We start from the raw sequence: 24,139 nt of genomic DNA, 5'->3' as shown, positions 1-24,139 counted from the left end.
TGCATATTTAATTTTTTAAGAAACTGCCGAACTGTTTTCAAGGGGGCTGTGCCAGTTTACATTCCCACCAGTGATGTATGAGCAATCCAGTCTCTCTGTATCCTCCTCAGCAATTGGGTGTTTTCACTATTTTTTATTTTGTCCACCCTGATAAGTGTTTAATGGTATTTAATGATTTGATTAGATTTGCTTTTCTCTCATGGCTAATGATGTTGAACATCTTTTCATGTGCTTATTTGCCATCTGTATATCTTCTTAGGTGAAATGTCTTTTCATATCTTTCACCCATTTTCCAATTGGATTGTTTGTTTACTGTTGAGTTTTGAGAGTACTTAAATTTATTCTAGATACTAGTCCTTTGTTAGATATGCGGTTTGCAAATATTTTCTTTCACTTTGCAGTTTTTCATTTTCTTAACAGGGCCTTTTGCAGAGCAAAAGATTTTAATTTTGTTGAAGTCTAATTCATCTGTTTTTTTATTGTGTTTCTGGTATCAAGCCTAAGAATTCTTTGCCAAACCCTAAATCCTGAAGGATTTTTCCCGGGGTTTTTTTTTTTTTTTTTTTCCCTAAAAGTTGTATAGTTATAGTTTATACATTTAAGTCCATGACCCATTTTGAGTTAATTTGCATATAGGGTGTGAAATTTTAGAACATGGTTCCCTTTTTTTGCCTATGGAAGTCCAATTGCTCCAGCACCACTTGTTGAAAAGGCTATCTTTTCTCAATTGAACTGCTTTTGTACCTTTGTGAAAAATCAGTTGTGCACATTTGTGTGGGTTTATTTCTGGATTCTCTGCTCTGTTCCACTGATCTTTGTGTCTATCCCTCCACCAATACCACACCATCATTCTCTTCCTTTGTAGCAGTTTTAGTGAGATGTAATTCATAAACTATGCAATACATGTGCCACCCTCCAGGAGGGCAGCATTTCCTGACAGTCCTACCTAGAGAGCCACAGCGAGGAGGGAAATTTTTCCCAAGGGAATTTGAAACTCCAGTACTAGAAGAGAAAGGGATAGATGCTGTATAGCAAAAACCACAGGGGCTTTCTCCAGGCTTTTAGGATCTGGCCCTACCCTACTTCTCTAAGTCCCTTTTCTCACCACTCCCCCATGCCTCGCAGTCTGTGCTTCAGCCATACTCCAGTGTGCCAGGTTCCCTCAGGCCTCAGTGCATTTGCACTTGTTTTTTCTTCTACCAGGAACCACTTGTCACCATCACCCTCCTCCCCCCCAAAAAAACATACAACAAACTTGGATAATTTCTACTTCTGCTCAAATAACACCCCCCCCACCACCACCGCCCCAGCCTCCTCCAGCCTTCCTTTACATTCTAGTCTGGATTAGGTGTCCATCCTATATACTTCCATAGACCTGTATTCATTTCCCTTATAATATTATACTTATTATATCACACTATGATGATTTGCTTTAATGGCTCCCAAATAGATTGATACTTATAGTTTCTTGAGAATAGGAATAGTCTCACTTGTTTTGATATTTTGTCCAGCATATAATAGACACTTACATTCCTACTGAATATCAAATAATATCTTTTCCTTTGTAGGGGACTCTGCTGGATACAGATGGGCCCCAGCAAACTCTCAACCAGAACTTAGAGCTCAGATTTCAGTATAGTGAGGATAGTCACTGGCAGTGGTTTGTTATTTACACCAAACAGGTAAGTTCTTAAGGCAGAGCAGGAAAACCTTCTGTGCTAAAATGCTCTCTTGCACTCTGGGGTGGACAAAGCACATTACCCCAAACCAACTGGAGCAGAGTACTAGAGTATGCTACACATGCTCTTTTGAGCCTGTAATGTCATTTATTTTGTTTGGTTTTGTTTTATTTTATTTTACTAGTCACCAAAGCTTTCATATCAGTTAGAAATGAATTTAGTTACCAAGTAACAGAAGACTCAACTAACAGTGACTTAGACCATGGGTCAGTAAACTTTTTCTCAAAGACCCAGTTGGTAAATATTTTAGGTTCTGAGGTTCATATGGCCTCTGTTGCAACTACTCAACTCTATTGTAGCACAAAAGCAGCCACAGACAATACATGAACGAATGGGTGTTTCAATAAAACTTTATTTATAAAAAGAGGTGGGGTGGCTAGATTTGTTTGCCAACCCCTGGCTTAGACAATACAGATATTTATCATCTCATTTAATAAGAATACTGGAGGCAAATGATTGGCATCTCTATAATTCTTTTGGCATTTTCCAAGTAGATAAAAGCTATCCCTTTTATCTGGAAAGCAAAAGCCTTACCCCAGAAGCCCCCCAGTAGACTTTCCATTTTGTCTCGTTGGCTGGAACTGGGTCACATGAGCACTCCTAGCTGCAAGGGAGTCTGGGAATCAAGCATTTAGCATAGAGGAACTGGATTCATGATCAGTTTAGAATAAGCCTCATTGCCTAGAGCTGGGTACTTCCAAAATCAGTGTTCTGTTACGAGGGAAGAAGGAACAATGGCTGTTGGGTAGCAATAATTAAATTTGAAGTAAATTTGAAATAATTGAAATAAAAAATCCATTAAAAAATCTAATTTCCTAAATGCCAAATCCAATTGAAAATTCTTTTTACCAAGATAAACTATTTCAATTTGGAGTCTAAACTACAAAAGTTCTAAAATGAAACCAAAATATCAAAGTAATCTTTGCATCAACATTATATTCAACTTGAGTCCCTGGTGATCATACTCAACTTCTGTGTTCCATGGAGCATTCTGGTTTCAGGCACAAAGCTCCCTTTCAACTCTCTACTGGTACAGGGGTGATCAGGAGATAATAGATATCAACGTCCTCTGAATAACACAAAGTACTAAACCAACATCCTAGGTTAAAGAAATGTCTCCCCAGGTTCACCTTAAATAGAAAACATTCTTAGGGAAATGATAGGATGGTTTGCCGAGGCAAGATCTGCAGTCACTTGGAGAGACACAGAGAGATTTTGGCAGTGAAACCACGCCCTTCCACTAGAATGTTATGTGCAGTAGTTAAATTTTATTATGGTCTTTTAATCTAGTCCGAGGCAAATGAGTTTAAGCCACTATAGAGACGTGCAATAAACATTCTTTTAAAGGATTCCTGGTAAGGTCGTATTTCCTTTGGAGTGTGGGTTTATTGATATGCACCGAAGAGCTGCTTCTGCAAAAGACAGAAATGTGGCTTGTGTGCCTTGCAAATACCAAAAAGGGCTGGGGCCCAAATCGTTCCTGAGCCCCTTAAACGGAAGCTCAGTCCCTTCATATTTAATAAACCTTACCTGGCTTATAGCAGAATCCTAACCTACATATCTCTGTACTTTGTACAGGAGTATGGAATCAGTCCCCACCTTGTGAGACACCACTAAACACCCTTCCTAGCTGCATCAGCTCAGAGTTTGTTGTTTAACTATTTCATACCCTGGTTTTGTGTAGGTTACATACATGCACAGATAAACAGGGTTAGTTTTCAGCTAAACCAGGAAGGCAAATTTTGTTTCTGTGTATAAACCCCACATCTGTGACTCTTTTCCTTGTTGGTGGCAGTCCTTTCTTTTCCCTTCCCTCCTTTCTCTCCCCTTGAATAAAATGCAACCCATCATGCTCTACAGTCCTGCAAAACTTTGGAATGCTCCCTCTGTGTAACCCAGTCGCCCTCTAATTCTGCTTTCTATGTCCTGTCCTCCAAGAGTTTTCTATATTGGCTACCACCCCCAGCTGAATTGTCTCTCCCTCTCCCCCCTCCTCCTCTCCATCATTTCCCCAGTCCCCAGACACCCTGTTCAGTGACCATCCTTGAGCACAAATTTATACTAAAGTTCTAGAGCCTCAAGCTTTGAGCTTCAGTTGTCTCAAACCTCAGTCGAGCTGAATAAGAAAAGAACAAGCCAAGAGTTGAGAGCAGAAAAAAAGAGGGGAAAAAAAGGATTTGTGGAAAAGGAGCAAATGGGAAAATCACAGGAAACCTTAAATTTGGCACATGGGGTGAAGTTCCTGGAAAAAGGAAGCCCCGGCTTTTGTGCAGCAAGGTGGATGACGTGTGTCTTGGCACTAACAACGATGAGCCAGAAATAAGCCACAGGTGATGTTGGCGGCAACTGACAGTCTTGACAGTGAATGATTAAAACTACCAGAAAATTTAAAAATGAAGAAAAACAACTAATTTTGTCTTTAGTTCAGTAAAAGCCATAAGGTACTAATATATTCTTTCAAACAGGTTAGTATGTATGCCTAATAATAGGTCTCTCAGTCATTATGCATACAGTTAAATATAAGATTGACCATCATCAGTTGATTTGATTGCAATTATAAGCAGTTTTTATTATTTGTTGCTCATAAGACATGAGCTGTTTACAAAGTAATAGAAAAAAAAGGGATGTAAGGGGGGAGTTTTGAAAGGGAAAAAGATTAGTAATGAGATCCTGGTCATTTTTAATCTACCTTTTAAAAAATTACTGCAAATATATCCAGGTAATTGAGAAAATTTATGGTTATTTGCTAATTATATCTTATGCAAATTAATGAAAGTTAAAGAAGAACTCTAAATTCTTTTTTTTAAATTTATTTATTTATTTATTTATTTATTTTTGGCTGCGTTGGGTCTTTGTTGCTGCATGAGGGCCTTCTCTAGTTGTGGTGAGTGGGGGCTACTCTTTGTTGCGGTGTGGGGGCTTCTCATTGCAGAGCACGGGCTCTAGGTGCGTGGGCTTCAGTAGTTGTGGCACGCAGGCTCAGTAGTTGTGGCACGTGGGCTTAGTTGCTCCACAGCATGTGGGATCTCCCCGGACCAGGGCTCGAACCTGTGTCCCCTGCATTGGCAGGCAGACTCTTAACCACTGCGCCACCAGGAAAGTCCCCTAAATTCTTAAAAGCATACTGTTGTAGGGCAGAGCACAAAATCTGCTTCGCTGTATGAAGAGGGAAGGAAGAGAATGAGGATCTCTTCAACTGAGAGAGTTCTTTATTTCTGGGTTTCTTAGGCTTTTTTGCTGAGTAGCTGCTTGAAAAAGATGATCTCAGAAAAGATGGTAAAGCAAGCTGCAGAGAATCCAGAAATGGTAAGCGCTCTTATCTGTATATATGTTTCACTCTGTTTCCACCATCAGCTGACACTAAACTACACTGATGAATTCCCTGGGCCCGCAAGTCTGGTCTGCAAGGGAAGAACCCAACTGCCCAGAAGTGAGCTTCTCTGCCTTCTGGGAGCTTAGTCTTCAGAATGCAAGCCATTTTTTCCAAGGAGAAGTCATCCTTGGATTGCTGAGAACGCTCTAATCCTCTAGTCTGTATCCTTGTATTTCTACCTTCCCCCAAACGGAAGACTCCAGATTTACCACAAAAGCAACATCATAAAGACAGGATCTTAAGAGGTCTTTAACACAGCAGCGATGAGCTTACATAAGCTCTGCAGTTTTGTCTCTAGAAAGAACTCACAGCCTCTTAATACTTCCACGGTGCCAAATTAAGATGCCTTTAGCAGTTTGGAGAAGCCATTGAGTAAAAGAAGCTCTCAAGGCTATAATTTTTCCTCAATGTAAAATTTACTTTGTTTTTCTAGTCTTCATCTCTTCAATAAAGGCCTAGTTACTCACTGGAAGTGTTGGTGCTATAAAGAGAGTTCCTGAGATTTTAAACTTGCCACTTGCCTTGTCACCATCATGAAAAAAGCTTGTCCCAAATAAGATAGTACAGTTTGGTTTTAAATAAAAAATGATTACAATTACTAATGCTTGCTTGACATTTATAAACATAATTCTCTTGCAGAATAGTACACTGGTCTTTAAAAATACAACAGAAAATATTTGAAAACTTTCCCTAATGTTTTCATTTAATTTTAGTGTTTTATAAAAGGGTGGATAATACCATTAGTTTAACATTGATCTTTACTTGACTTAGCAGCTTTTTTCTAAGAAAAAACTTGCATTTTATACTTATTTCTCTTTCTTCTAGAACTGAAAATATTTTCCCAGGGAAGATAAAATTCACTGCCCCTTGGTGTTCGAACACTTCAAAACGTACTAGAAAGTAGCAAATCAAAGCAATAACAGAATCAAGGATGCTTTTTTTTTTTTTTTTAATTAAGAACGTGTCTTTTTTCTTTTCTTTTTTGGCTGTGTTGGGTCTTCATTGCTGCACATGGGCTTTCTCTAGTTGTGGCTAGCAGGGGCTACTCTTCATTGTGGTGTGCGGGCTTCTCATTGTGGTGGCTTTTCTTGTTGCAGAGCACAGGCTCCAGACACATGAGCTTCAGTAGTTGCAGCACACTGGCTCAGTAGTTGTGGCACACAGGCCCTAGAGCACACAGGCTTCAGTAGTTGCGGTGCGCAGGCTCAGTAGTTGTGGCTTGTGGGCTCTAGAGCACAGGCTCAGTAGTTGTGGCGCATGAGCTTAGTTGCTCCACGGTGTGTGCGATCTTCCTGGACCAGGGATTGAACCCGTGTCCCCTGCATTGGCAGGCGGATTCTTAACCACTGCACCACGAGGGAAGTCCCAAGTCCCATGCTCTTTTTAAAAGAGTAATAAAATCTAACCTCCTAGGCAGGATGGACCCTCTTAGGCTCCAATTTACATATTTACATATATATATGATAAATATATATAAACATAAATATATCACGTCATTATACATATGTGTGCGTGTATATATATGTAGAGAGAGAGAGAGAGACAGATACAGAGAGACAGAGAGAGAAAAGTAATTAAAGTAGCCCCATTAAAAGGGAGAAGTACTCTCAAATGTGGTTCAGTAAAGTGTAGGCTAATTGATGCAGGAAATACTTGTACAGTGAATAGCAAAAGAGTTTGCTCTATAATAGGAGAAGGTAGTAGTCTATTTAAAGTTTTAAAGAAAAACAAGCATGCTACCACATTCCTTAGATTTGCACGCAAATTAAAATCTATAGTTATCCCAGTGGCTGACAGCAAAATCAGCATGGTAGTCAATAAAACTTGTACTGCTTTATCCAAATACTCAAGTTTTATTTCCACAAACTCTTTATTTCTTCCCTTATTTTCGTTCTTAGAAAGAAAAGTTAAGAGCCTTCCTCTGGAAAACTAGATGTTGTAGGAATAGTCCACATTTTAGTCTGGAATTTCATCTACAAACCCCTGGGTAGAATGGGACCCTGGAAGGGAAATAGAACAGACAGGTCAGCTGTTTAACTGCGACTAAGTTCTAGACCTCCTCACAAAGCACAATTGATGAGAACAAGTCATCTTATGGAGCTTAAAGTAGCCATATAAATGTTTGACTGTGACATTCACTCATTTTCTAGGTAAACACATAACGTCTGAACTGACACCTATCGCTTATAGAAGGCTTGTATGGACTAAGATACAGAGGTCTCTAATTTGCAAGGCAGAATAAATTCTAAGATTTTGATAACTTTGAAGAATCTGGGGAGGGAAAGAGAAATTAAGAAAACTGTAACCAAATGAGCCCCATAAATAAAGCAGATGGTCCCTAGGGAGATTAAATAGTACTGTTTTATCCTGGTAAGAAGGAAGGAGTGAAAGAAGAAATTTAGTGCCAACAAAGTTAATTAGCTTAGTTAGCTTTAAGCAATGCTTTCAAAGGTAAGACTTGAACCATTTATGAAGAGATCATTAAAATTTGAAGTCAAACAAATGCACTAAAGGAAAATGTAAACACGCAACAAAAACCATGTTAAATTCTTCAGACAGTATTAATTGAAAACCAGAAAGGGAAAAAGAAGTGTAACATTCTTCTTAGAGCTATGCTCCTACACAAAAACCTAAATTGTTTTTTTTTAATATTTGCTACTTGTAAATAGAACAGAATTAAAGGATTATTTTATTTGAAAATAAAGTCTATTAGTTAGGAATAGATTTGGCTTCCTGTAACAAAAAACAAAACAAGACAAAATAAGTGTCTTGGACAAGATAAAAGTTTGTTTCTCTCTCATCTAAAAGAAGCCAAGAAGTAGGCAGTCTGGGGTTGGGATGGTGACTCCATGATGTCACCAGAGACCTTTCTGCTCTACCATCTTCAGTGGGTCTGAATCTCTAAATTGGTTTTCCGAAAAACGGCAAAGAACAGGTAACCTTCTGATTCCAGCTTGCCTCATACCTCCCCTCCCCTCCCCAACTACCACTGCCATAAATATTTCTCTCTCCACTCCTCTTTCATTTGGGGCAAGATCAGACTATGTAAAAGGCCACTGGGTTCAGAGATGGGTGCTTTGAAGTGTGCTTCTGCTATGTGATGAGAAGGGGAAACACCAAGGGCAGTGCTATGTGATGTCCCAAGAATGGCAGCCTTTGCACAGCTGGTCCAGTTCAGGAAACAGAAAGTGTACTGACATTACAGTCATCAGAAGAATGGTCTGAGCACAGCAGGAGGACAAAGTTTTAGAGAGCCAAGGGGGAAGTTACTGTGCAGGAATGAAGGGTTATATTATTAACAGAAATTCTGTTGATGAGAGAGAGAGTGCAGGAATACTGCATTATGAAAAAAGGATTACCTTTTTCCCCCAACTTTATTACCCCAGTATATAAAATATATAAAGCCTATTGAAATAAGTCAAGGAAACTGATTATAACAGAAATTGCTTAACATCTGTAGTGGGTTCTATTTTATTTCATTTCTACATGGGGAGGGGGAGGGGAAGGAGACTAGGAGAGAGAAAAATTCCGGGAGGTTTCCCCCAACTTCTGTATTTCGTCGCACAAGACTACTTACAAACTATAATGTAATATCGTAAAATAATAATAATGAAACACATAAGATATCAGAACATTAATTTCTCATTTACCAAGACCTAATAATGATTTTTTAAAACTATTGAGATAGGCTTCAACTATATAACCATCTCTGTTGAGAATATTAACCTAAAGGAAGTCCTACGTATCCTTCAAAGCAATGTATTTTATGGCAAAATTAAGTTAAAAGATAATGCTCTTTTGCGGTGTCATGTTATTTATCCCACTTATTTTGCAATGTCCCACTCTATAGTCTCATGAGTAACAAGCAATAATAAACAACTTAGTTAATTCACCCCCTCATTCTATCATTTACCAATGCCTATGTTTACCATACAGTGGCTAGAAACTGAGAATCCAGTGTTAAGAAGTTTATTGTTGAAGGAGAAAGGCAATTAGTACAGAAACATTCAGGATTATAGAGTGATAAGTTGACATACGCACATAATGCACAGTTGTTTAATAGCAGTTCTTTTCTTTTTCTATAAGCAGAGTCTAAGAGCACTTTCCCCTAAACCCTGGCTAGGAGACTGACCTTTGTGTGCCGTGATCTTGCCCTCTGCCCTCCAGCCTCCGACCAGTGTCAGCCATGGGGAAACCCAGTGAGGTCGGAGAGTGGGAGAAAATGGAGACTGGGGTATTTATTTCTCCACCTCTGTCCCAGCTGGGTCTCTGGGGTTGGCCCGGCCCTCTATTGAGGGCCACAGCTCCTGTAGATGACCTCTCCTCCCTGCTGCTACGGCCACTCTGGTTCCAGTACCAGCTGCTGCCCTCGCCCCTTCAGGCCTAGAAGCGGTAAGAATTACTCCCACCCTCCCTAGCCCCTCACTGCTAGCCTCTGAGGGCTCCCACACCCCGTCACTGATTCACTTGAATCCTCCCCACACCCCCATTAGGCAGTTCCTTTTAGAAACTCCCCTAGTTACCCCAGGAGTGGGCCATCTGTGTTCTGCTGGGCCCCTTACCATTATATTAAGTTTACCTTATGTGCATGAGATATATTCAAGTGTTTTAAACTTTGGTTTGATTCTTCCCTTGATTAATGATGCCTTTTGATTAATCAAAGCCCCATCTGGCTTTGGTTCAGCATATGGATTGGAGCTCTGTGGATTATTTCTGGATTCAGGAGTTCATTTCGTGTGAAGTCCTTTTAAAAGCTGTGTTAAATCACAACATCCACAGGCAGCCTCCAATGTTAAACATTAAGCTTCACTTCACTTTTGGGGGACTCAATTTCTGTAACGCTGAGATACTTGCAAACGAAGGGGGCCTGTGCAGTTGACGAGCAGGTGTCCTGCTGACTGGCAGCCTTCGGGACCATTAAGAGGATTATTGTGGAAGGAGAAATGTGCTGGTTAAATAGATTATTTGTGTGCTCGCTTCTCCGGCTGTGCTGACTGACATTTCACTAATCTGTTTAGCAGATTGAAGTTCCAGAACAAGGCAAAAGTAAGAAACACCACAGTCAACAAAGCCAGGTCTGTGAGTAAAATTATGTAATGGCTATATTATAATTCTGATAAATCTGCCCGTTTTTCCCCTTTAAGTTACCAGTCATTCTACTTTTAAGGTTAAGCCAGAATTGTCTTTCACAGAAGCTCCTCTGTATAGGCTGGTCCAATTGGACAACCATCATAGAAATAGTGTTTTTTTACCGTGGCACCCAGTTGGGTGAGGAGAAATACTTTCCTGAATTTATATATAGAAAACTTCCAAGAAGCACACAAAATTCTTTAGTAATTTTCTTCTACACTCCATACATTTTTTTAAAATCCTCTTTCTAGTTTGTATATTTTAATTTCATTGACTTTCTGCAGTGAACTCTGTAGAAAAGAACTTTTAAGTTTATAAACTAGTTTTTCAAGCATTTAGGTCTGCTGTGCAGATAGCAATAGCAATAAATATCATAATAGGAAGCATTAATAGACACTCATTGCCAGGCACTGTTCGAAGCACTTTTCTGTGGATTAATGCATTTATCCTTACCATGATCCTATAAATCAATTGAGGAAATTGGGGCACAGAGAGTTAGGTGACTTGCTCCAGGCTGTACAGTTATCAATGGTAGAAGGAAGCAGGCAGTCTGATTCCGGAGCCGTGCCCTCAACTAACGCTTCCTTTCAAGGTTCAAATCCTAGAGTGGGTGAACAAAATAAAGGTAGCCTCTAAGTAGCATTTGAATGGGATTTATTATTGGTCCAGCTCCCGTCACAGAGTCCACTGTGTATATAAAGATAGTATATAAGTACAGTATTTATAAATATATAAGGTCCTTCCTCGAGTGAATGAGCTCAGAGAAAAATTTTAAAAACAGATTAAATGCAGAGCTGTCTCCCCTACATAATAACAGCATTTCTGGCTGCTTACATCAGAGACAGGAGGTGAGAACTCCACCAATTACTGGCTGTGTGTCTTCAGGCAGATCAAAAAACTAAATGTGTATAAGGGACTCTTGGGGTGCTTACTGAAATGCAAATTCCTGGGCCTCACCCCAAAAGGTGGATTCAGTAAATCAGCATTTATAGCAAGAACTCCAATGGGAAACACTGCACCAAGCTTCAACTTCTTTATCTGTAAAATCATTCCGTCACTTAAATTCATCCATTTCGGCAGCATAGTGATGGCATAGAGCTGTGGTTCTCAGCCTTGGCTGCATATTGTTATCACCTGGAGAGCTCGAAAAACTAATGATGGCTGGGCCGCACCCTCAAAGATTCTGATTTAACTGATCTGAGGGGCCTGGCAGCAGAATTTTTTAAAGCTCCCCACGTGGTCTAAAGCACAGCCAGGATTGGAACTATTATCCTAAAACAGTGGTTCTCAGAGTGGGGTCCCTAGACCGGAAGGGTCAGCATCCCTAGGGAACTTACTAGAAATTCAAATTCTCAGGCCCCCAACTTACTGGATCAGAAACTCTGGGGTTGGGGGCCAGCAATCTGTATTTAGCAAGCCCTCCAGTTGAGTCTGATGCATGTTTGAGTTTGAGAGCCACTGTCCTAGAACAACAGACAACACAATAGTCAGCATGGGTGAGCAGAAATGCTAAAGCAGGCAAACCTCCCTCATGCTCTGAGCAGGGCCAGCATGTCAGAAGGGGGCCTGGTGTCCAATTATATTGAATTCCAACTTATTTTAGCCAACCTTTAGAGAGAGCTTATCCTGAGCTAGGCACTGTTATAATTGCTTTCCACATATAACTCATTTAATCTTCACAGCAACCCAAGTATTATTATCTTTGGTTTGTTGCCAAGGGAGCTGAAAACACAGAAAGGTTAAGTAACTTGCCCAAGGTCACACAGCTGGTAAATGACAGAGTTAGTATCCATACCCAAGCTGTCTTTATTTGTTATTTAACAAATAAAGTTTATTTGTGCCTTTGACCACTGTGCCATGGGGCCTCTCTATCAAGACAAATCTCTCAGAGAAAAAAAAATTTTAGCTGCTCTGCCTGGTGAGCTGCCACACATTTATTTCACCAGGGCCAAAGCCCACTCTCCATGGCCCTGTCTTAGAGATTTTATAAACACTGAAAGCCAACTGTTCACTTACTGAAGGTCTGCAGCAACCATAACTTCTTAAAATATTTTAAAATAACTATAATACTTTTTAAAACTTTGTGTGGGATGTGCACTAAAGGTTTTGGGTGAGGTTAACAATTGAAAGTCACATGTCTTTAAGAGAGGGGAAAAAGACACGAGAGGCAGAGTTCAAGTGTTACCTGGAGAGATCCCAGTGCCTGGAAAGGTGCTCTGGACATGCGTACCTCTCCATACCGGTAGGAAGCACTCAGCACTAACAGATGTATACCTACCTCGGAAACAAAGCTTCTACAGGATAAAACCATTTAAAACAACCAGTGCTTAACAGATACAACCTTTTAGTTGCCTTTTTTATATTATTTTAAACTTTGGTTTTTTAACTATTATTGTTGTTATGGAAATTATTTCCTCTCATATATATTTCTAACCTCTCTGTTTACTTCATAACAGAAAGACTACTCTAGCTTTCTGCCAAGAAAAAGCAAGATTAAGACAGCTGAAGTTGACTGTGGTTTGGGGACCATAAAGGAAGAAGGTCTTTGAAGAGAAAGTCTAACTTTTTAAAATGTTCTCAAAGGCTGTCTTGACCATGAGAGAGCTTGGGGGTTGAAAGTAGGCTTCCTACCACCAGTGGAAGAAATGTGACTCCTTCCCATTTTTTTCACATTAAGATGGACCACATTCATCAAGACTACTTCAGAACTCTGCTCATCTCAAGATTAAAAGGAAATGCAAAACGAAGTTATACAGTTTGTTTTTAGTGACTTATAAATGACAAATGGCAAATCTGAACCAATTAGTACAAAGCTCGTCGGGGTTTTTTTTCCCCTAAAATAGATATTTACCTGGCTTCATGAAACGTTTTATATGTTCTGATATTGCATGAATGAAAGGCTTAATATAAAACACTAAAAATGCATTTGGGGTTAAGATCTGAAGACATGACTCATCAGCTGTGGCTCTAAGAAATGAAATAATTGAAAAAGAAATCTGGACTTCACTAATCCATCCCCAGAGCAAGGAGGAGATGAAATACCAATTTGTCTCCTTATATAATTCTGAGCCTACCAATATGGATGTACTCAAAGTAATAGGCTGCCCAGTTCTCTGTTTCTCCACTGTTGTAGTTGTATTCTGTTCTTAGAATACTGAATTCAGTTCAATAGTCATGACGCTATTCTGAATATTTTTATTTTGGAAACCAATGGGGCCCTGCACTTGATATCAGATACCTTAGCTTTAAAACTATGTATACTTTTTCTCTAGACTTTTTCTTATCCAGTCTCAGTTCATCATTAATTAATAGAATTATATATAGAATTAAGATCGCAGTAAGGGAGAGGGACAGAGGAATCAATGTAATTAGGTAAAGTGCCATATTATAATGTTCTTTTCTAACTGGGTTGTGTAATTATATAATAAATATGAAATATATTCTAGTGAACATAGAATTTATTGATGAAAATTCTGTGAATCATTTTTTGAAGTGTAGAATCTATTAAAGCCCTATAATATTTATAAAGCAATGTCTCTAGCCATAACTTCTAGCGCCGTAAAGTTTTATATTTATGTTTCAGGCTGTAGTGGGACATTTTTGCAAGGGGGAATCATAAACATCACCCGTGGTGAGTGTATTAATGGGCTAGGATGCACCAGATCACCCGTGGTGAGTGTATTAATGGGCTAGGATGCATCTTCAGATTAAAATAGAAGCTTATCCTCTATTTTGCCAGTTTAGGAATAGTCAAAGTCTATTTCTATTTAACAGCAAATGCCTACACTGTATAAAGATCTATTGAAGACCCTAGGAATGCAAAGAGAATTTGTATTTGGGGTGAGAAGATGCGTATATTAGATTGAACCGTATGTAACTGCTGTTTTGTAGGACAAAAATAGTTGAATGTTACCCATTTCATATGTTGCAACTTGATACATAATTGCGAGTAATCCAAGACAGCATGGAGTAGGTGTCCAATGTGTAGTGTGGACCTGTGTGTCATAGGAAGGTGGTGGGTGGGGTGAGTCAGGAAGGCCTGAGGGGAAGAGGGACTTTGAAGAAAGAGTAGAGACAAGTAGAGGCAGAGATGGGGGCACACATGTAAAAGCAAAGGATAGACACTGATGGGAGAGTGAGTACAGTGTTTAGGGAAGGATAAGCAACTGTGCTAGCAAAGTTTGAGATTAAGGCAGTGATTAGGAGATAAGAGGAAAGAAGGATCAGTATACATGTGTACATGACTGCAGCATCCCTATAATATAATAGAGCGATTTATCCCCATTTGAAGATGGCAAAAATTGAAACATTGAATTTAATAGTTTTTTTCCAAGACATTGAGATTATCATCAATATCAGAATAATACAAGTGAAGAAAAATACAAGTGATGAAGTACATTCTACAGTATATAACATGGAGAATAAAGGAACTGAGATAGCAGAAAATAAAATTCCTCAGCAGCTATGCAAGAGAAGAAGGGGCTGTTAGCCCCTTTGGGGGTTACTGGGCCTATCTTTCTCTAGACGGCGTTGGGAGTTTGAATCACCTGTGGATCGAAGCACTTCATCGTTGAGTAAAAAGCCTAAGCTCCACCTGTCAGAGTGGCCTGCCCTGCTGCAGTCTCTGAGAGAAGATGGAGAGTGAGACCCCGTCTCTGCTGGGGGTGATGCCTTCACTCTTCAGGTGGTGTTGCTGGGTCGGGACCTTCCCAACGGCACAGCCATCCAGCAGGGGAGAAGACATCATGCAGGGCATGAGTTATAAAGGTAGGCAACTGTTGAATTCCTTCAAGTAACTCCTAAGGGGTGCGACATGGCTTTGCAAATTAGCATATGGTTTAATCTATAGATTCACTCTTCGTGGTCCCCACTCAGCCAGATTTTCTCCTGATACATCTACATTCACCAACATCACATCTCTCCACGCGTAGACATATGTATTTGTTTCTACTGAGATTTAAACTCCTAAAATAACTGTCATAAGCACTCTGCCCGCGGGCAAACACACTTGGGTTTCAAAAGTTCACAAAAATAATTATGAGAAAAAAAGGACAGAGCTGATTAAATTGTAGTCAGGCCCGGAGGTCCGAGCTCCTTTGTGTCCCACGGAGGGAAGCACGCGCGGGCTTTGTTTGAAGAGCTGATGTCTTGCCAAAGCCACCAGTATGTGGTGAGCTTACGGCTTGCACACGTCCCCATGTGGACAATCGGGAAGTAAATTTTATGTGAAATATGTAAACTAGAAATTACCTTACGTTCCCCCTCAGAGTGATTTTAAGAAGAGCTAAGGGATCTTAATTTGCAAAAAACCAAATAGGTTACAAGCCTCAGTGGGAAAATAATGGCCAAAATGACCCTAAAATACAGAACGAAAGAAAACTCCACAATGGAGGCAGCTACTTCTCCAGATGCTTTCTGGTCATCCCTCCTCCTGAAGTGTGTGGACAGTGGTCCACCAGGCAGGCTCAAGGAGGGGCCCATGTGGACTCAGGGAGGAGATGGAGTAGAAAGCGATTCTCTCCTTCATGAGGAAGCTCTCAATCCTGCCATCAGTGATTCCAGAAAAAAAAGTCCAGAAAAAGTTAGGTACATTTTGCTGGTTCATAACACCCCAAAATAAGATGTGCTGAGTTAACTTAGAAGAAGTATGGCAAACTAATAATCCCTTATAAGATGGCTTTTAAGTCTTCTAATTGTACTTTCCCCCCACTTTATTGAGCTATAATTGTACTTATAAGTTGCTTTATAATAGCTATTTGCTAGTATTCTTAATAAGCAAATCATTTGTATAACAATTTTCCAAATAAGAAAAATTAGATAGAGCTATAGAAAAAATACATAGTGGGCTTGGGTCTTTGGTGTAGCCCCAGCCCATGTACATTTTGTAAGGTAGTCTTTAGCTAACCATATGGGCTTTGCTTGTGTAATATTTTAGAAGAGGTTAGACATTCAGTTGATTTAAAGGCACTGACCCTAGTGGTTTTGCACTGCTCTTGCACCAAATGTGGTTTCTCTCCTGCAAATGTGGGAACACAGAGTTGGCTGTACTTCCTAATGGGTTTTCCATCTGTCCACATGAGCACATATTTGATGGGGTCTGTGGTACAGCAGTTGTCTGGGGTGGAAGCGCTCGGAGCAGCAGTCTGAAAAGTCTGAGTTGGCTTTGCTGTGCACATGCGTGCTTTTATTCTCACTAGAAACTGGTCCCTGTGGAATTTCTGAGGAGCTCCAATACTTTGGAATGGGGTCTAGTGAGCAGAGGAAGAGATGATGTAAATTTACTATTTCAGGGTCCCAATCAAGGGAAGGTCAGAACAAAAATGATGAGTAAGACAAGTGAAATGGCAGTTATTAAACATATATGTTGCAGAAGTCAACAACTTGGAGACGAGTTTTATTCAAAAATCAGTTAATCGTAGAGTTGATTCCCGGATTTTGCTTCACAAGAGCTGGTGGAGCTTCATGCTTTCCAGAAGCACTAGGCCAACAAGTACACATCCTTATGTTCAGAGGGAATGCAGTTCCACTCCCATCACTTGTATAGCACCACATTAAGGAAGAAAATAGGAAGAGTGTACATCAGAGTTTATTTTCATGTATTGACTGAACACGTACCACAGTGGTTAAACCTAAGATGTTTACAGGTAACTGAATTTATATCTGTTATGTATGTACATATGAGTCTTTTGCAATTAACTATGGTTGTCTGTATCACAGATGTTCTTTTTTCCCCTTTTTCTTACCTCATCTCCTCTTTTTCCTTTTCATTTGTCAAAATTAAAACAGGTGACATGCAGTCTGGGGATTACAGTGAAGATAGGCTGAGATCTTAGGTAGTGAATTCACTGAAGAAAAATCCTAAAACCTTACTGCCCTATTGCAAACTTCCTTACCTAGGACTTATAAAATCCTGCTAGATGATTAACAAAACAAAAACAAACACAAAAAGTAACTAAATCCATTTGGTTTTTTTAATGTACCTTGTGAGATTGGAAGGTAAACATGTAAAATACATTTCTGGGGTTTTTAAAAAGTAAAATCATTTGTAAGTCTTTTCTCATTCTGTTTGCCTAAAAACAAATGCATAGGCTAAGAGCAATTTGTATGACTTATCCACCTTTTTTTTCCCCCATAAAAATGTCAGAAGTTTCCTTTCTTGTTGGTCAAAAGATGCTTTAGTCCAGTCGTATTTGCAGAAAATAATTGTCAGAGTAGAATAGCCTTGGACTTTATCTTGACTTTGGCATCAAAATTTTGTGAAGATGAAAATGAAACCACAGGATCAGTGTTTTGAGAGAAAGGGAGTGGAATTGAGGCCAGTTCTGATAAAATTCACTTCCTGGAGTATATTTCAAGACTAAGAAGATGTGCTTTGCTTCTGTTTGAATGATCACCAGGAGTTCGTTGTGAGACTAAGATGAGAGTTAAGATCCCTCTCAGCCTAAAATTTCAGTTTGGTTTGAGCCCCTCGGGTGAGCTAAGTGTCATTCTAGGGCTGAAGCGGACCCTTTAACAACACAGATTGCTGAAATCTTCTAAACTGCTCATTATCTGGACCAAGAAGACATCTCAGAGCCTTCTGGGATCAGTATGAGCCCTTCCTTAGCTTTTCTTTGGCCAGATGTAACAAACCCTGAACTAGCATGGTTTCTAAGGAGTGAGAATATCAATGGGTTAGAAAGGAAACCCAGCGCCAGAAAGGAATAGAAAAAGGCAAAGCTAGCCTGGACTTTCCCATGTTATCTCCTTTTGCCTTTCCTTGTCCGTTTCGGGAAAAATTTACAAACCTTTGACTTTATGAGTTTCTGGTGCCTGTTTTGAAGTATAAAGGAAATGATCAAATATATGGACATCATAATTTCTTAGGCACTCTGCAGAGTTTTTATTGATGTTTTCTATGATATGCAACGGTGCTGTCTGGGCAATCAATTCTTAGGTGGTTTGGAATCCAAGTTCTCACATAATCCTACACCCCAAGTAAGATGATCCATCACATGCCTAATAGCTCGAATCTCATTACTCAATGATTTTGGGATTTGGTGGCCACAGGCATGACTTCTCATCAAAGAGCCCCTGTAACCCAGATGCCCAGACGTAGTCTGGGCAAGATAGTCTGATTTATGCCGAGTGATGGTACACTGGCTACTCAAAGACTCTTAGCCTAGGAAGGGAACTCAGAAGTGATGCATGAAATTTTTCTACCGTTTTCTTGAAATACTTAAGTACCACAGAGGATGAGAGGCATGATAGTGGAGTGGAAGATTACCCCTCTGACTTGAATTCTGAGCTTGCTTCTGCTTTGAGATAGCAATGTGAGTTTAGGCAGTTTACCTAACTATGTGGCCCTTAGTTTTCTTATCTGCAAAATTAGTTGTAAGAGCCTATATGTGTGCTGTTTTTTTGTTTTGTTTTGTTTCGTTGGTCAACTTGGTTCATATGGGAACTATGTTTCCCAGTGTCCCCTTTCCGGTATGATTCCAGTTTAAAATTAGCACAAGGAGGACTTTCCAGGAGAATTGGGAGACAGAGCAAGGCAGTGGCCGTTATCTTCTGTAGTCTTTTCACAATCAGAATCAGTGACATGGAAAGGCAAGTTACTGGCAGTTTCTGGCATGTCCTTGTCCCCCGCCCCCCCACATCATGTCCAGCTCTTCTTCTTGCCTTCTAGCCCCGCTGAGCAACAGAGCACAGGCCCACCACCAGATGCTTGGTGGGGGACCCACACAGCAGTAGCTGGCCGCACAGAGGCAGCAGGTCCTAAAGATCCCCTTTGTGGTCCCACTTCAGCGGGGCCCCCTCAGGCAGACTAGTTTGTAACTTTTTATCTGAGCCTCCAGCATCTCCTTCCAAACCTTCACTTCCTGGACTCCTCCCCCAGTTGTGTGAGACGGAATGCCTGCAATAAATCCATTATCCCCTCACACAGATGTTCTCCCTCCCTGACTGAACCCACCTCTCACCAGTCACATTTAAAGGCTTTGCAAAGCAATGCGTTTGCTTAAACCTTTGCAAAAGGTATTCCCTTGCTAATGATCAGTTACTTTACTTTTGGAAGGGAAGGTTAACTAGGGCTAGGCACTATATACATTCCCATCACATACATTATTTCATCTAACGTATATGTGAAACCCTGTGTGGTTCTGCCATGTGTGGGTAAACGCAAAGAAAAATAGCAAATTGGGTTTTCAGCAAGTAGCCGAGCTCATTTCTTCTTCCCGAGGGGTCTAGCTGTGATTTTAACTCCAGAAATTCAAGGAGACCTAGGATGTTTTCTTTGCAATTAACAAAAGACAAGAGATCTCTTTCCGAAAGATTTGCTGGATACTTCATTTCCAATTGTACTGTCTGCTGAAGGAAAATTTTCCTTAGTTTTGCACATACAATACCTGACATACATACATGATTCATTTTTTTTCTGGTGGTTTAAATGCTTAAACTGTTGGAGAACTGAAATGAACCGAACTCTGGCATAGATAAATATATGCTACCTATCTCTAATCCTGTGACTTGCTCACTCCATAGTTATGCCTTGAGAGCTCTCAGTGTTGTTAAAAACACCTGATACTTGTTAGCCTGGTGGACTGGAGACTGGGGGAAGCCAAGCTTTCTGGGAGCATGTCTCCCTCTGATGGTCATTCATTAGTACTACAAAAAACTGGAACGCCTTCTGGGAAATAGAGCTCAAAACCAAGAAATGCCCTTTCCTTTGTAGATATGGTGTGTTTTTTAAACACCTCTCCATTCCAACACATCTCTTTTCTACTGAGACAACTGGTTACACTGGGGTGGTTGCTAGATCACTCTGAGTCTCTTCTGATAAGCGTTCTATTACAAAGTGTTTTTTTTTTCTTTTTAAAAAATTGAGGTATAGTTGATATATGTTACAGATGTACAACACAGTGATTCCCAAATTTTAAAGGTTATACTCCATTTATATTACAAATGTTATTTATCAAATATTGGCTATATTCCCGTGTTGTACAATATATCCTTGTAGCTTATTTATTTTAACAATGTTTTTGAAAGACTTTTCTGCATTTTCTAAGACTGAATAGGAATGTATAATCAAGATGGCCAAAACCCTTCTTTTCTTTAAACAGAAGGAAACCTCCTTAGAGAAAATCCTACCCCAAGCAAATATTTTCTGTCATTCTTTCATTCTTTACTCCTGTGGTTGTATCTGACACAGTGGCTCTTAACCCTGACTGCACATTAGAATTCTCTGAGCAGCTTTAAAAACTATGGATGTTGGGCCACACTTCCAAACAATTCTGACTTGGTCTCGGCTAGGGTGTATTTTTAAAGTCCTGTAGTGACTGTAATGTGCTGCCAGGGCTAATAAGAACTGCTAAGCTAATAATCTTGAGTACCAACTATATGCCACTCATTGTGGTGGTGCTGAGGATTTGATGGCAGGGACACAATTCAGCCCCACTGACCTTCTGACATCACTATTCCCAGGCCACACATGCTGTCCCCTCTGTCTGAAACACTCCCCCTGTTTGTTGTATAATTAATTCTTCATCCTTTGTATCTCAGTTAAATATCACTTATTCAAAGGCATTGTTGCCCTTCCATCTAAATTAGGTCCTGGACTGTTTGCCCTTATATAACATCTCTCTTCTTTTACTTCATAACACTTATCCCAGTTATAATTACAGGTATTCCTCCCTGTTGGAACTCTCACAGTCAGAACTCAGGACCAAACAGATTTTGGTAATGAGGAAGAAAAGGTAGATTTACCTAAAAGAAATGGAGTTTAAGCTTCAGGGCCCTTGCAGTGGACTGAATAACATTCCCCCAAAGGTGTCCATGTCCTAATCCCCAGAATCTGTGACTATGTTAACTTGCATGGTAAAAAGGACTTTGCAGATGTGATTAAAATTAAAGACCTTGAAATGGAGGGACTGTTCTGGATTATCCAGATGTGCCCAACATAATCCAAGGGTCCTTATAAAGAGGCAGGAGGGTCAAAGTTAGAGAAGATGCAAGGTTGGAAGCAGAGGTCAGAGAGCTGAAAAGATGCTAAGCTGCTGATTTTGAACATGGAGGAAGGGGCCATGAGCCAAGGATTGTAGGTGACCTCTAGAAGCTGGAGAAGGCAAGGAAACGGATTCTCAGAGCCTCCAGAAGGAAAGCAGCACTGCTTACACTTAACGGTCTCTACATTTTTTCAGATCAAACAAAAGCAGTAGTTCATGAAGGTGGAGAGATTCATTTGAACAGAAGTAATGAACAGTAATGAATTGTTTGATAAACCAATTAATGAAAAGGAGGGAACTGTATGAATACACTGGGAGAAGGCTGAAATTCTTTGCTGATTTGACACAATTTACAGGCATCAGTGAAGATATACACTTAACACACAACCTCAAGGAGGACATCAATGACAAATTGGTTAATAAATGTCATCAATTCAAAGAGTAGTTAATATTTATGATTAGTCACTGCACAAGAAAATGTGAAATGCCTGAAATCTTTTGTTTTTAATTAATTTATTTATTTTTGGCTGCGTTGGGTCTTTGTTGCTGCGCGTGGGCTTTCTCTAGTTGCGGCAAGCAGGGGCTATTCTTTGTTGTGGTGCACGGCCTTCAGTAGTTGTGGCTCACAGGCTCTAGAGCGCAGGCTCAGTAGTTGTGGCGCACGGGCTTAGTTGTTCTGTGGCATGCGGGATCTTCCCGGACCAGGGCTCGAACCCGTGTCACCTGAATTGGCAGGCGGATTCTTAACCACTGTGCCACCAGGGAAGTCCCTGAAATCTTATTCTTATGTGAAAGATATTTGATAGAGGTTTTCTCAAATTTGACAATAATCCTAAACATTTACATGACATTTCCAGGAACAAACTGTTAGACTGAGTAATAGCCATTGAATGGAAGGGCTTGAGACCCCCTAGAGGGTGGCTTGGCTGAGCGAGTATGCTAGAATTCAGGGAAGGGAGGATCACTGTGCAGGGCAAGTCTTCTTGGCTGTAGGACTGGAGTTGTTGGTAAACCGAAAAAAAAAAAAAAAAGTTTCCAGTAAATGAACTTCCCATGACCTGCCACCTTTATAGTTTGGGCTGGACACGTGTTGCATTTCATCTGGGAATCCTAAAAAGTGGGATGCAAGTATTCAAACGCTTTTAGAAAAAAGCTCAGGGTCATATTTTAGAATTAGAGCAGCCAGTCGATAGTTGCTATTACTAATACATCAATTTGGATTATAGAGAAGACTTACCTAAATTAGGCCAGCAACTATTAATTGATGCCTACAGCTCTTGGTAAAACTGTCCTTGCCTTTGAAGCCTTCATTTAGCTTAGGGGTGGGATGTTTCTTTAGAAAAAGACGTGAAAAATGCAAAATGCTCCTGGACTCAAATCGATGAAACCTCTTTCGGTTGTCTTTCTCTTCTCCCCCGTCGCAGTTTTGGTACTTTGCCTAGTTCACAGCGGAATCACTGAGTTTCTGATTCAGAGCCGGCAGAGCCGCCGTGCGGGCAGCCCGCCTCCAGGGGGAGCACCAGCCGCGGCGCAGTGAGGTCGCTCTGGCCAGCTGGGGTCCCCGCTCATCTCAGTGTTCAGCCCTTCCTCTCCGCCTGGCGCTGCAGCCTCTGCCGCCGTCGCCGCCGCCGCGGGGAAGGTGCGGCTGCTGTCGCCGCTGCTCGGCCGACTCAAAGGTACCTGGGCCTCGGCCCGCGAGCGGCCTCCGGACGGAAGCCACTGACACCTCTCCCGCCAGCCCCGAAGCACTGGAAAGCCTCGGCCCGGGGCCTGGCCGCAGGGAACCAGACCGGTGGTGGTGCAACGGGTGGCTTCCTCGCGGGTCTGGGCCGTTCGCGAGAGCTGGGAGGGCCTGCGAGGGTTCTGGGGGTTTTGTGGGTAAAGGCTGCGCGGTCGGCCGCGGCGGGCGGGGCTGGGGCGGGCGTGCTCGCTGGGCTTCGCACGGTAGGAGGTCCGAGCCGAACCCCGCGGCCGGCTTCTCGGCGTCGGGCCCGAAAAGGTGCTCTGTGTCTTGGCGTTGGCACAGATAGTACGTGGCCGTTTACTAGGCGCCCGCCTAGTAAACGCCGTCTAGGCGTAAACAGAAGCTGCTGAGAGGTGAGTGGACTGTCCCGATGGCACACGACCCCGGGTGCCCGGGTTAAAAGACAGCATTGCCTCTTATTCACATGCAGTGCTGGAAGCAGATTGTCTTCCAGTACAGTGCTCTGCCTCTAGAAAAACACGTTTATTCTTCAGAAAGGTCCACAGTGTTCAGAATTGGCTACAGAACATAACGAGGTAAAAAAAATATACCATTGAATAGTAACCCTTCTCACTCTTTAAAAAATGACGGTGGTACCAAGGAGCTCCTAGCTTAAAGAGCTGTATTATCAGTGATGTAGGAATCCTAGTAATAGCTCTCTTCAGTGCTTACTATATGTCATTGTGCTGGGTGCTTAAAAACCTAGTACCTTTATTTAATCCTTGTAGCAACCGTAGGAGGTACCGTTTCCATTTTACAGATAAGGAAACTGAGGAACAGAGTCTGAATTTACTTGTCCGAGGTCAGACAGCTAGTAAAGGGTGAGCTGGGATTTCAACCTCATCGCCCTCACTCCAGTGCTCCTACTTGTTACCTATCCAAACAGTTCCCTAAGACTTTTATTTGTTTATTAATTTGACTTGTAGCTTGAACTGATTTCTCTCAGGTTTAATTTTCATGGCTAAATGCAAGAGTCCTGTACCAACTTATTTTTAGTTTAAAAGGAGTTTAATGAGAAAAATGTTTTGCTCATTAAGGAGTGTAGTGATAATAAAGTTAAGCATGAACTAGGGCCCTCACCACTCTGATGCACTTTGATTTGAATTAGAGTTGGGTTTATTTGGTTGTTAATGAGCTTCATTGCTTTTCTTTATTATTTGCATTTTGATAG

At 40.9% G+C, this 24,139-nt stretch overlaps 2 protein-coding genes across 2 annotated transcripts in view; both read left to right on the top strand.

Moving 5' to 3' along the window:
* SNX31 (sorting nexin 31) overlaps positions 1-12,989 on the top strand; it is a 73,383-nt gene extending 60,394 nt beyond the window's left edge. The window contains exons 11-14 of the mRNA XM_068525865.1: positions 1,569-1,682; positions 4,968-5,045; positions 10,131-10,187; positions 12,699-12,989. Coding sequence (XP_068381966.1) covers positions 1,569-1,682; positions 4,968-5,045; positions 10,131-10,187; positions 12,699-12,791 — 342 coding nt within the window. The 3' untranslated portion in view covers positions 12,792-12,989. The remainder of the gene's footprint in view (positions 1-1,568; positions 1,683-4,967; positions 5,046-10,130; positions 10,188-12,698) is intronic.
* A 9,820-nt stretch (positions 12,990-22,809) lies between these two features.
* Positions 22,810-24,139, top strand: part of ANKRD46 (ankyrin repeat domain 46) — a 35,265-nt gene continuing 33,935 nt past the window's right edge. The window contains exon 1 of the mRNA XM_068525549.1: positions 22,810-22,900. The gene's annotated coding sequence lies outside the window, so the exon portion shown is untranslated. The remainder of the gene's footprint in view (positions 22,901-24,139) is intronic.

The sequence above is a fragment of the Eschrichtius robustus genome, chromosome 17 (genome assembly GCF_028021215.1).
Source record: "Eschrichtius robustus isolate mEscRob2 chromosome 17, mEscRob2.pri, whole genome shotgun sequence".
NCBI classification, from domain to species: Eukaryota; Metazoa; Chordata; class Mammalia; order Artiodactyla; family Eschrichtiidae; genus Eschrichtius; species Eschrichtius robustus.
Note: the sequence above shows the minus strand (reverse complement) of the source record. Positions and strands in the feature narration are given on the sequence as shown.